This window comes from Cucumis sativus, chromosome 1, assembly GCF_000004075.3.
Source record: "Cucumis sativus cultivar 9930 chromosome 1, Cucumber_9930_V3, whole genome shotgun sequence".
Classification (NCBI taxonomy): domain Eukaryota; kingdom Viridiplantae; phylum Streptophyta; class Magnoliopsida; order Cucurbitales; family Cucurbitaceae; genus Cucumis; species Cucumis sativus.
The window spans coordinates 3,740,872-3,752,798 of record NC_026655.2 but is presented as its reverse complement, the minus strand read 5'-3'; the positions used below and the strand labels follow the sequence as shown (position 1 = coordinate 3,752,798).

General features: G+C 33.2%; 2 protein-coding genes across 5 annotated transcripts; both read left to right on the top strand.

Annotated features, from left to right (window-relative positions):
• Window positions 1-669: 669 nt before the first annotated feature.
• Window positions 670-3,340, top strand: LOC105434710 (zinc finger protein ZAT4). Its single transcript, XM_011651793.2, has one exon. It carries the CDS (start codon window positions 1,633-1,635, stop codon window positions 3,148-3,150), a length of 1,518 nt encoding a protein of 505 aa, XP_011650095.1. The 5' UTR covers window positions 670-1,632; the 3' UTR covers window positions 3,151-3,340.
• A 2,525-nt stretch (window positions 3,341-5,865) lies between these two features.
• Window positions 5,866-11,357, top strand: LOC101221046 (protein Hook homolog 1). 4 transcript variants are annotated; one of them, XM_031880405.1, is made up of 9 exons: window positions 5,867-6,083; window positions 6,501-6,634; window positions 6,931-6,990; window positions 7,224-7,326; window positions 8,225-8,801; window positions 9,437-9,569; window positions 9,761-9,928; window positions 10,010-10,115; window positions 11,339-11,357. In XM_031880405.1, exons 2-8 carry the CDS (start codon window positions 6,557-6,559, stop codon window positions 10,064-10,066), a joined length of 1,176 nt encoding a protein of 391 aa, XP_031736265.1. In that variant the 5' UTR covers window positions 5,867-6,083; window positions 6,501-6,556; the 3' UTR covers window positions 10,067-10,115; window positions 11,339-11,357. The 4 variants fall into 4 exon arrangements, with proteins under 4 accessions (XP_004137423.1, XP_031736265.1, XP_011650085.1 ...); XM_004137375.3 differs by lacking the exon at window positions 11,339-11,357 and having other exon boundaries at window positions 5,866-6,083; window positions 7,227-7,326; window positions 10,010-10,556; XM_011651783.2 differs by lacking the exon at window positions 11,339-11,357 and having other exon boundaries at window positions 10,010-10,556.
• The last annotated feature ends 570 nt before the right edge of the window (window positions 11,358-11,927 follow it).

Sequence of the window (11,927 nt, the reverse complement as noted above, 5' to 3'; positions counted from 1 at the left end):
TACAACAAGAAACCGAGTGACCGAAAAAACAGTACTAAATTAGGACCAATGATCCAAAAATAAAGTCGTGCATGAAAAACAAGACTACGATCTAGTGCATGTACGAAGTGGTCTTGAAATGTTTAAAATCGCTTGAAAATATACTTTTAATTATTCAAAATCTATTAATTGTTTAAAATACGCATGCCTCATCCTATTAAAATTGACGTTGAATGATTAAAAGTAGTACCGATACGGGGTATATGATCATTAATGTTTGAAAATGTAGTTCCAAACGTTATAGCATATGTAACTTGAGTGCATATATGATCAATTAAATTAGTCGATTGATTCTAAACTTGAATTATAAACCTAGTTTGATAATCATTTGTTTTTTTGTTTTTCGTTATCCACTTTTATTGATATCTTAAAAACAAAGCCGGAATTTGAAAACTAGAAATGTAATTTTTGAAAAGAGGTTTTTATTCTTGAAATCTCGTTAAGAATTTAATAGAAAATCAGGTAAGAAATTGAGAAAAAATAAACTTAATTTTGAACGATGAAAAACATACAAAGAAAAAAACGTAACAGTTATGTAACGGGTCCATAGTGTTTGATTTTTTTTTTTTTTTTTAAAAAGAAAAGCATAGTATTTGGTTCCATCAAATGAAGATTGATTGAATACTGTGGTGTGAAACAGTATAGAACTGCTCCATTAGAACTGAGTCATTTTGGATAGTAATAACAAAGAAAGAAAAGGGACAAAATGAGATATATTTATATATATAAGTCCAAATGATAGAATAAGAGGCCCACAGAAAGAGGAAAAAAAGAGAGATGCAATTCCTTTATATGAAGACAAAGGAAGGAATTGTTAGGAAGACAGTTAGTTTAGGAGGTTCCTCAACCATAGGGATAGTCACCAGTAAGCAAAGACAAATCTTGAGCCATTGGATTTGTGGGTCACTTCACTTCCTGCACGTGCTCCTTGCTTTCTTCTTATTTACCTCTCTCCCTTTCTCTTTATCTTTGCTTTCATGCATGGATTTCTCCTCCCAACATAGTCACAAATAAAAGAAACAATCACTCACTACCTGCCTAACCTAAGCTTAAACTTAGCTTCCCCTTTTTATTTTTCTTCCATGCTTTGTTCATATCCATCATTAGCAATAAAAGTAGCACCTCCCCCAAACTTCTAACATTATTTTTCTTTCTTTGCTTTTTTCTTTTTTCTCCCTTCCTTCCCTTAAAACTTTCAACTGCCCAACAGAAGCTAGTGGTGAGAGAAAAAAGCTATTTGGAACTTACATTAACCAAGCTTTCCCTTTTTCCACCTTTTGTGCATCAGATCCTCTTCTTTCTCTCCATCACTAGAATTCATCAAATCTGAGAGATGTGTTTTCTGTCATCACATCAGAAAAAGGAAAAAACAAAGAAAAGATTAAGCTTCCTCTGCTCTTATGGAGTTTACTACTTTACTCACTAAATTTGAGCTCTCTACTTTAATTTTCTGATCTGGGTTGTCTTCTTTTTTCTTCCTCTCCTCTCTCTTTCTTTCTATCTCTGAGCTTTGGCTTTAGCATTGTTACAGTTGGCTTTGGCTGGATTTTGGATCTCTACTGCTTCTTCCTTGTTGAATCCTAGTTTTTGCTGATGGAGGCTAATCGAGAGTTCAAACACTTCTGCAAGTTGTGCAATAGGAGCTTCCCTTGTGGGAGATCTTTAGGAGGTCACATGCGGTCCCATTTTATCAATAGTGAAACTGGGGAAAATCCGAAGAAGATGAATTTGAAAAAAGCTGGAAAGTTTCTGGGAGATGGGACTTCTGATGGTTATAGTCTTAGAAAGAACCCCAGAAAGACTTGCAAGCTTGCTGAATTCAGTGCTGAGGACAGGTTCTGTAGAGAATGTGGTAAAAGCTTTCAGTCTTGGAAGGCCCTGTTTGGCCATATGAAATGTCACTCAACAGAAACTGAGAGAGTTTCTAGTAATTTGGAGTTTGATAGCCAATCAGATAATGAAACTGCAGGTGCAAATCGTGGGAAGAGATCCAGGAAACAAACAAGGTACATGGCTGCTGAAATTTCATCTTCTTTTTCATTTGCTGCTATTGCTGCTGCTGCTGCTTCTTCATCTGTTTCTGATCAGAATGATCAAGAACAAGAAGAGGTTGCTTTGTGTTTAATGATGCTTTCTAGAGATGTTGGTGGGTTTTATTCAACCACCGAGTCTTCTGACAACAACTTTATGCCTAAACAAGTTCCATCTCTAGTTCCAAAAAATCATTTCTCCAAAGTTGTTGAAGCTATTCCTTCTGTATACATGGGGCAATTGAAAGACTTCCACAGCAGAAAGTTGAAGCTCAGTGAGATGGATTCTGGGTGTCTCAAATTTGAAGAGTCAAACTCAGAAATCAGTGCTTCTGCTGTCAAGATGAACAAGAACGAAGAGAAGTTTCAGCAAGATGACATATTTGGATCAAGTTCCAACAACCAAACTGACATTAACCAACCTCAATTCAATTCCAGTAAGTTCAATTCAGATCAGAGAAAGTTCCATGAGCTTTCAAATGGGGAATTGAGGTCAAATTCCTTCAGAAGATCAACACCCAATGAACTAAACTCAGAATCATACAAAAGCAAAGGAAAGAGAAGCAAATTCCAGTGTAATTCTTGCAACAAGATCTTTCACTCATATCAAGCACTTGGTGGGCATAGAGCCAGTCACAAGAAAACCAAAGGATGCTTAGCTTCAAAGACAGAAAACAGTGAAAATAGCATCGAAACGGAGATTTCAAACGACCCAACATTTGAAAGTAAGTCCACAGCCACAGCATTAGAGGTGGAAAATCACCAGGAATCAGAAATTCACATGGGTTATGAGAAAAAGATCAGAAAGCATCATCAATGCTCAATTTGCTTCAAGATTTTTAGTTCAGGCCAAGCTTTGGGCGGCCATAAAAGGTCCCATTTAATAAATGGGTCAGAATCCAGAAACAAATTGCCAGAAACCAAATCGAATCAGAAACCAGAGGCAGAAATAAGAGACTACCTGGATCTGAATCTCCCAGCACCAATCGATGAAGAGGGCAGCAGCCATTTGGGGTCTATGGAGCCATGGTGGGTCGGTGGAAGCCATTCGCACGAGCAAGCATTAGTGGGTTTGATTTGAGTGCTTGGTTTGCTTGCTGGTTCGGGCATTGTACAGTATAGCCTTTACCCTTTTTCGCTATGATTCATTGATTCTTTAAACAGATTTGGAAATCCAAGTTATAATTTTTCTGAATCAATATGATGGTTTTTGTTATAATTTGTAAGATTGCAAAAATTCAGCAATGGAAAGATGAGTCTTTTTTGCTTCTTGTTTGGGTTTGATTTGGAAACACACCTTCTCTCAACTCCTCTTTTTAGTATTGATTTTACATGTAAACATAGTTCGATTCACACAATGCACTATCCTTCAAACCTCCATTCCTACTTCTAACACAATGTCAAACAAAAAAAGACGATGAATTTGCAACCATTTCATATAACTCAATACTCTATACCTCACCTTCCATTGAATTGGTTTTTACCCACTTCTTCAAATCTGTTTCTTCCACATTCCAGCCTGAGATTCAATTATCCATCTTCCCTTCCATTATGAAAATCAGTTCTACCTATTGAAACGTTTCTCTCTTCATTTTATACTTTACCTTAGTCCTTCAAATTTAATACTTAAATTTTGCATAATCTTTATCTTCACCATTGTACCCAAATTTCTACTTAACATAGTATTAGTAGAGTTCATATAAGTTAGAATGGTATATATTATATTAAGTACTTAAGAACTTCAAACTAAAATGAATATAAATTTGGAAGTGTAAAAGTGAAATAAAACAAATGAGAAAGTTTAGGATGATGAACGAATGAAACAAAAAATTTAATTGGGTGATGGAAGTTTAACAAAAACTATTAATGATATAATAAGATATTAAGTAAGCAATAATAATGGTAAAGTGACTTTTCAAATCTTTAGGGATCTAATTAAGAAGAAGTCTAACTAACTTCTTTTGGTGCATTTAAGTACACTTCCAATAGGGCTTGTGAGTTTGCCACATTAGAGGGTGTTGGGTGTTCTTTTTTATTTAACTAAGCTTTTTCTTTACATGTAATTAAGCACTAAACATTATCAAAAGGGGGAGTTTATTGATTTCAATATTAATTTCTTTAACTTTTCTATGTGATTTGATTTGGTTGAAATGTTAATTTGGGAAATGAAAACAAAAGGGAATGATTCTTTACTTATGTTTTGGTTGATTTTCTTTTTGGGTGGGGGATATCATTTTTCACCTTAGTCAATTAACTAATTCATCTTAATGGGTAATTATGAATTCAAATTAAAGTAAAGTATTGTATTGTAGGTTGGACAAATGGGGTTACCCCACTATTGTGTTGGGATTAAGCAAAGTGGCATGGATTGGTTAGATTGATTTGCTATTTATTATACTATTTTTGGTCTTCTTCTAATTTTAAATTGGGTTATCAAACAGTTTGGATAAATTATAAACTTTTTTATAAAATACCATAACATCTTATTTAAATTTTCATTCAAATTTTAGATATTTGTGTCGATATTATTACGTTTTTGTGGTTCGATATTCGACGTAAACAGTGGAATAGTATTTCTATTCTACTGTAGACAAAAATCAAGAAGCAAACATTTTGTACCTTAATAACATTCTACGTTTTTTGAATTTTTATAATTTTTCGTAAATATTAATTTGATTTCACTCTTTTATGGATCTATTTGTAAAATTAGTATAATTAAAACTTTTAATGTCAATTAGTATAATTAAGGCTTCGTCAACATTCAAATGTTAAACCGTATAGTTCATAATCTTTCTCATTTTTATTTTTATGTAAATGTTAAAACTATAAATATCTTCTATTGATGTAAGCTTTATGAGAGTAGTTGAATCAATATTGATTTGATGGGCATTTAAAAATCACTTGTAAATGTAGCTTCGACTTATGAGATCGTACTACATGTGATGTTATATAATGCATAACATTACTTTTCGACACAAATTCATTACTCTCTATATTTTCTTACTTTTCGACACAAATTCATTACTCTCTATATTTTCTTTCCAGTACATAGTGTTAAAATAGCTACTCAAACCTTTGGTGTTAGTTTATAAACGTCGATTTAAACCTAGCTCGATTAGGTAAGACATACATTAAGAGACTAAAAATTGAAATTCATATCATTGTTCGGTTTATTTAATAAAATGTGCTTTTATAAATATATATGCATTTAAAAAATGGATATAAAGGCAAAATTCTAAGCTTTTCATTTATACCTCACTCATCTTAAAGTTTTAGGAACCACCGTGTATAAACACAAATATTGCTAATCATTTTTTTAAAAATATTTTAAATTTAACCATCACAACCTAGTAGTAAAAAAAGAAGACATAGTCTTAATATCTAACTAAGAGGTCACCTACACACGTGTAAGCTGGTCGAACCCTAAAAAGAAGTTTTAAGACTATCCTTTACATAGAAATTATGACATAGATTCAATAATGATTGTTTTTTAATTTTGTGATCTATCATTGATCGTCAACTAGTTTTTAAAGTTGAAAATTATAATATTTCGTAACATTTAAAATTTCTTAAATCCTAAACCCTTGTAAAAAAACTACTAAAATATAAAATTAATTATAGTTTTTTTAACCATTTTTCAGTAAATATACTAAAAATATGAAATAAACAATATTTATTTTAATAAATCTTTAATTGTTAAATTTATATTTGTTTGGGCCGTTGAGGCCCAACTCTATAAATATTTGAAGTGTTAAACCGGCCCAAATCAGTTCAATTCAATTCCACCGCAATGATTCATGACAGCTTGAAATCTCCGCCATTTTTCTTTGCTGGCGAAGGGATGGGACCCGACAATTATTGGAATTTGGAAACCAAATCAATTTTGATGCATTTTCTCGACTGTTATTGAATTTGCTTTCCAAGGATTCAAATTCGCTTCCTTGTACGTTTTCTGCGAGCCATTTCTCTTTCAAAATCATCAATATTCGGAGGATAAAGTTCGCTTTCGCTTAGGTACTTTCCTGTCTAGTTTTTTTTTTTTCAGCTTCCGGTAAATAAAAGCAAAGTATTGTTCATTGTTCAATATGCTTTGCGTATGGATTACTTGGTTAAAGTTTCCTGTAATTTGTTTGAAGGGATTTTTGGCTTGTTGTGATGAATTTGTTGAACCTTATTATCCTTTTTCATTAACTGAACCTGTAGTTGTAAAAGGGATGGAGGTGTAATTCCTTTTCTATGTGCCCAACTGTGGACCTTTTGTTTGAAAATTGAAATTGACATTTTTTAAAAAAAAATTCCCATTTTGTAAATGAAAACTGTAGTTGGGTTTTCCTTTTTATTCTTTGTGGGAGTTTGTTTATGATCATGGTTTAGTAATTATTATAAATAATTTCGTGTTTTACGTTTTCTCTGATGGTTTTACATGTCCAGGTAATTGGCCTTGTCCCCTGTGCATTCCTCGTAAGTCTAAGGATTCTATTTCACCAATGTTCAGTCGCAGGAGCAATAGCTATAGTTCATCTGATTTAGAGGAACTTCTAGAGATTGGGACAAGATGTCGGCAGGTATATTTTCTGTCTACTTGCTGCAAGTTTCTCTCGTGACACGAGTTTGGAAATTAAAATTACTATAAGTGGTTGTATTGCTTCAAGTTGTGGGAAATATTCTTCTTGTGACTCGTATAATGTCTGTGATATTGGCTCAAGTTTGGACATAAAGTTCCTTTTTCTTAAAATAAGATTAGACATTAATGTGCTTAAGTATTATATGTGTACTGTATATTGGGGAAAATTTAATAACTTTGTGCCTTTTCATCTTCTTTAAGCTTTTTCTTTAATTGGTATAATTTCTAATCATGCAGCTAAAGAAAGAAAAGGACACACTAATAGATTCACGACCTCAAAGTTTTGAACTGATAAGGGTAAGTTTCATGCCGAGTGTTCTTTTCTCTTTCAATGTGCTCGATGTTTTTGTATCTTCGCAGAAGCTATTTGTATTTTGGATGAAATTAGCGGATGAAGATTGTTTTATATTTTAACTTTATATTCCTTTTACATGCCTACGCAGTTCATCTAAAATGTGCACTTGAAACATAATGTAAACATTTCTTTTATCATCCCAATAAACTTTGTGCTTTGACTTTGTCTGATGCAGCAGCTTGAACTACATGTGAACTCCTTATCGGAAGCACGTAAGGAAGACAAGCTGCGCATTGAAAACTTGGAGAAGGAGTTAACAAACTGCACTCAGGAAATAGGTACAGCCACTTCTAAGTTGGACTTTTGTAATTGAACATTTGAGGAACCTTTTAAAATCAGTTATGGACCAAATTGAAAAGTCTATCTTACCAATTAGCTTTTCTGATTGAAATAGACATTTAATAATGATAGTCGAATACGTAAAGACTAATATAATTTATTATAGAGGTTGTGTTTGAATAGATATTGGAATGAATGATATGAAAATTCTTTCAATGGTAGTTATACAAACGACTTCATTTCCTTATTTTTGGAACTCTGGTTGCTGGTCACCATGAAAATCCCGATCCTCTTCACCATTGAAATCTTCTTTTCTAACCCATTATTTTTGTCACTGAAAAATAAAGGGTGTGATTTGTTGTTGTTATGATATAGTGTGCAGAAAGATTCTTTATATGATTTTGTTTTCACTACTCTCTGGACACTGTGAAGAGAGAATACTAAAAAACTTTCCATGTTTGGTATTGGGGTTTATAGATATCCATAGGTATGCCCGTGCATATGAACTTATGTGATTTTTGAATTTTTTTTTCTTAATTGTCAACTCCTAGAATTGGAGTTTAGGAATAGTCATTTTCTTTCTCTTTTAAACCTTCTTATAACCCTAAATTGTAGCAATATTGAGTTATGAAATTATTTGTTCTTTTATTTATTGTTTCTTTTTTAGTGTCATTTTTTTACGTGTATAATTTTTTCTGACAACTGATTGTTTGCGTTAAGGGCTGACATGTAGAATATTATTGCATTTTTTAGTCGTTAATGATTCTAAGAAAATGATGATTGTTGAATTTCTGGCATGCTCAATGTCTGTGTCAGCATGCTACCCTCCTTTCTTGACGTCATATTCATTCTTATGAGTCTTTTTTTAACTTAGTCCAACAACAACATTCATCACAGATTACCTGCAGGATCAACTATGTACAAGGAACACAGAATTAACCTACCTTGTAGATCACGTTGAAAGCCTTGAATTTAAATTAGTGCATATGGAGCATTCGCAAGAAAAGGCTAGCAAGTTAGAGGAAGAGGTGAAACGTTCAAACTCAGAGTGTCTTTTCTTGATGCAGAAACTAGATGACAAGGAACAGGAGCTACGAGAATCAAATTCCAATGTAGAAAAACTTGAGGAGTCCATCTCAGCTATTACATTGGAGTCCCAATGCGAAATTGAGAGTATGAAATTAGATATGTTGGCCATGGAGCAACGTTACATAGAAACTAAGAAATTCCAGGAAGAAGCTCTTAGTCAAAATGATAAAATGGATAGATTGATTGAGGAGCTTCAGAATGCACAGAGAAATGTCAAGTTTCTGGAGACAGAAAATGAGGAACTTCAAAGAGAGCTGGATGTGTCAACAAGAAATGCCTCCACATTTTGTCGAAGCGTTGAGGAATTGATTGAAAACAAGGAGAGATCACAAAATACTATGAGGAATGACCGAGATGGCAAGTTAACATCAATACTTAAGAATAGGTACTTATGATTTAACTTTAAAATCCACAGTCTATGCCTCTGGATTTTCATTACTTTGGGACATGTGCCAGAACTTCATTGTTGACCATACGTGTTGGTTCTTACTTTGTAAGGGTCTTTTCATCATAGTTTTCTATGGTTATTGTGAAGTTTTCTTTTTGGAAAAGGGCAATTAATAGGCTGCACCTCATCCATGCATCCCTTTTTTCATACATAGTAAAAGAAAAAAAATTCTGTTTTTTGAAAAAAATAATACATGACAAATTTTTAATGGATGCTGTTTGGGCTGCACAAACCAATGGATGTACAAAAAGCTGGGTACAACCCAGACTTCACAGAGTTTTAATAGATTATGTAGGGTCCAGATTTTCTTTGTTGCATTGGCTGACAGTTATTTTGAGTTATGATCCTGATGAAGTTACTTTTCGTTGGTGCCATCATATTTTTGTTTACTCGGTACCTGCTTTCCTTCTAAGTTATAAATAAACACCCTTCCCTCCGTGAAGAGTGAAAGCTGATTACTATCTTGACATATCTGGTCCTAGAGAATCCATTAGTACACTTTGGAAATGCTTATTTAGAAGTGGATGGAAATTCTTGGCCCACCATTTACATATTATTATTTTTTATGACAGTTGTGGCGATGTCTTAGGCCATCTTCTTCCAAAATTAGCAGTTGCACTATTTGCAGATGCCAATTCAGAAGCCAAAATGGATGTGATGAAAAAGCAGATACTAGATTATGAACTTCTTGTGGAGCAACTCAAGGTATGATGCGTATGATCGTCTCTGATTTCTAACAGAAAGATGCAAGTTTCTCATGGAGACCGCATTTGCTTTTTCCAAATGTTGAGCTGCCTTTAGAAACCAAATTGTCAGTGAATTGGTTCTTCTAGGCAATATGATTCTGTTTATTTGAAGCCTCCAAGTTTTAACGTCTAGTAGTTGACACTTGACAGGAGGAGTTAAGAGAGGAGAAGTTGAAAGCAAAAGAAGAAGCAGAGGACCTTGCTCAAGAAATGGCCGAGCTAAGGTACCAAATTACTGGTTTGCTTGAAGAAGAGTGCAAGCGTCGGGCTTGCATTGAGCAAGCATCTTTACAGAGAATTGCCCAGTTAGAGGCACAGGTATTATGCCTGGTTTGAAGTTGATTATATCCCACTTCAAGCACCAAGTTTATTTATTAACTAACGGCTTCTTCTTTACAGGTTCTAAAAGGACAAAACAGATCATTTCCTGTTGCAAGGTGCATGCGGGAAATATAGTAGCTGGCGTATCAATTAAAAGCTGCTTGAGAAAGAATGTAAATAAGAGGTTTGCATTGCATTGCTTTACTAATGTCATCATTCTTGTAACTTACCTCTTTCTCATTCGTTTGCTCCAACTCATACTTTGCAATGAGTGCCTTTGGTACAGAACTGGTGAATTTCACTGCAAAATAAGACATGCACTTATAGATGATTATAAAGAAAGATAGTAGGTTCCATAAATGGAGTTGTGCTATAAGGTTCTGCCCATTGTTTGCTGCAATCAGGAATGTGAAGTAGATTTGCTTTGTCACTGTCTTTTCTGGCAGCTCTGATTTTGATTTTTTATTTATTTATCAGAGTGGCTTTTCTCAGAGTGTTGGTTTGCCACATTTCCCTCACTGTTGTAGATATCTGTCTATTTTTGTATTTGAAACATGAATGCTGGATTTGTGCATCTTGTTATACGGGAAGTTTTGAATTCACCCATTCCATGTTTTTTTCTTAATCATCTCATTACTTCTATTCATCTTGTTTTGCCAAATTAACTGTGTCTAAAATTAATAATACGAGAAAATTGGTGCTGAGTCTGTTGACCAGTGATGTTAGGCTGAAAAAAACCAGAAGGGACACAATCAGAAACCCCACCCCCCCTCCTCCGAGGACGAACGAAACAAATCTACCCAGTCGACTACCCTAGGATGCAGCAACTCTAGCAAGTTGATGGCCAGAAACAGGCGCCTAAAGATTGTGTAAAAAAGAAACAAATCAGTTAATATCATAAAAAGATTAAATTACAAAAATATCATAAGCTTACTAATAACTTACAAAATTATCAAATTTATATATCATCATCCTTTATGAATTTAGACGGTTTGAAAAAGTTAATAATAAAATAAAAATACGAAAAAAGACACAAAAGTATACCCCATAATCTCTCAAAACACTCGTCGATGTCAAAGAAATCAGTGTCACATCAAGATGGTGATGCTTTTAGAATGATGAGACGGTTCAAACAAATCGAAAGATGTACCAGTCAAAGCATTAGGATTGGATTAGTTCAATACGGAAAGCCTTTCTTCCCATTTTCCTTCTATTACCAAACACGGTTCACACACTTTCATTCACCAAACACTTCCTCACATTTTGAATTAGGATTCATGACGTTACGATTTGAAACTGTCTTCTCTACCACGTGGTGGACATATTCTTCCATATACAACAAAACTTGTATGAAAAGTGGCGAATTGTTATTATTTCTTTTTGAAAATGTATTGTAATTAAATGCAGGTGGAAAAATTGAACATATTGAAGCTAGGACTTGATGGTTAAAATGACGAATTACTGTAAGTGAACAAAAGTTGAAATCATTTACAAAAATTATTGGCTTAAACACACACAAAAAAAAAAAGATTATTTCTTAATTAATATTTGGTTATAACTAATATTTTTCATTAAACACCACCCAAATAAATTATTGGCTTAAATGTGCCATAATCCTACAACTTTCCTGCTTATTAATTAATTTGACTTTTATACTTTTAAATACCTTACATAATTGAGTTTCTATTGTTTAAATACAACAATCTATTCAAATTTTTTATTTTAAGTCGAACGATATAATTATAAATAAATATTAAACCTTTTGTTTTCGGATTAAAAAAAACATTACATAAATTGTACTAATATTAAATAAAAAATTGCTTCCAAGAGAATATTTATGCAAAATTTAAAATGAAAGTGCTAGTTGTAAAAAAAAAAAAGAATTAAAATAAAACTTGGTCTAAGATTTTGATAAAGATATTGTACAAAGTATGTGTGATGATCGTTAAGTCCATCCCATAAGAATGGTTGAAAAAAATATAAATTAAAAAAAGGC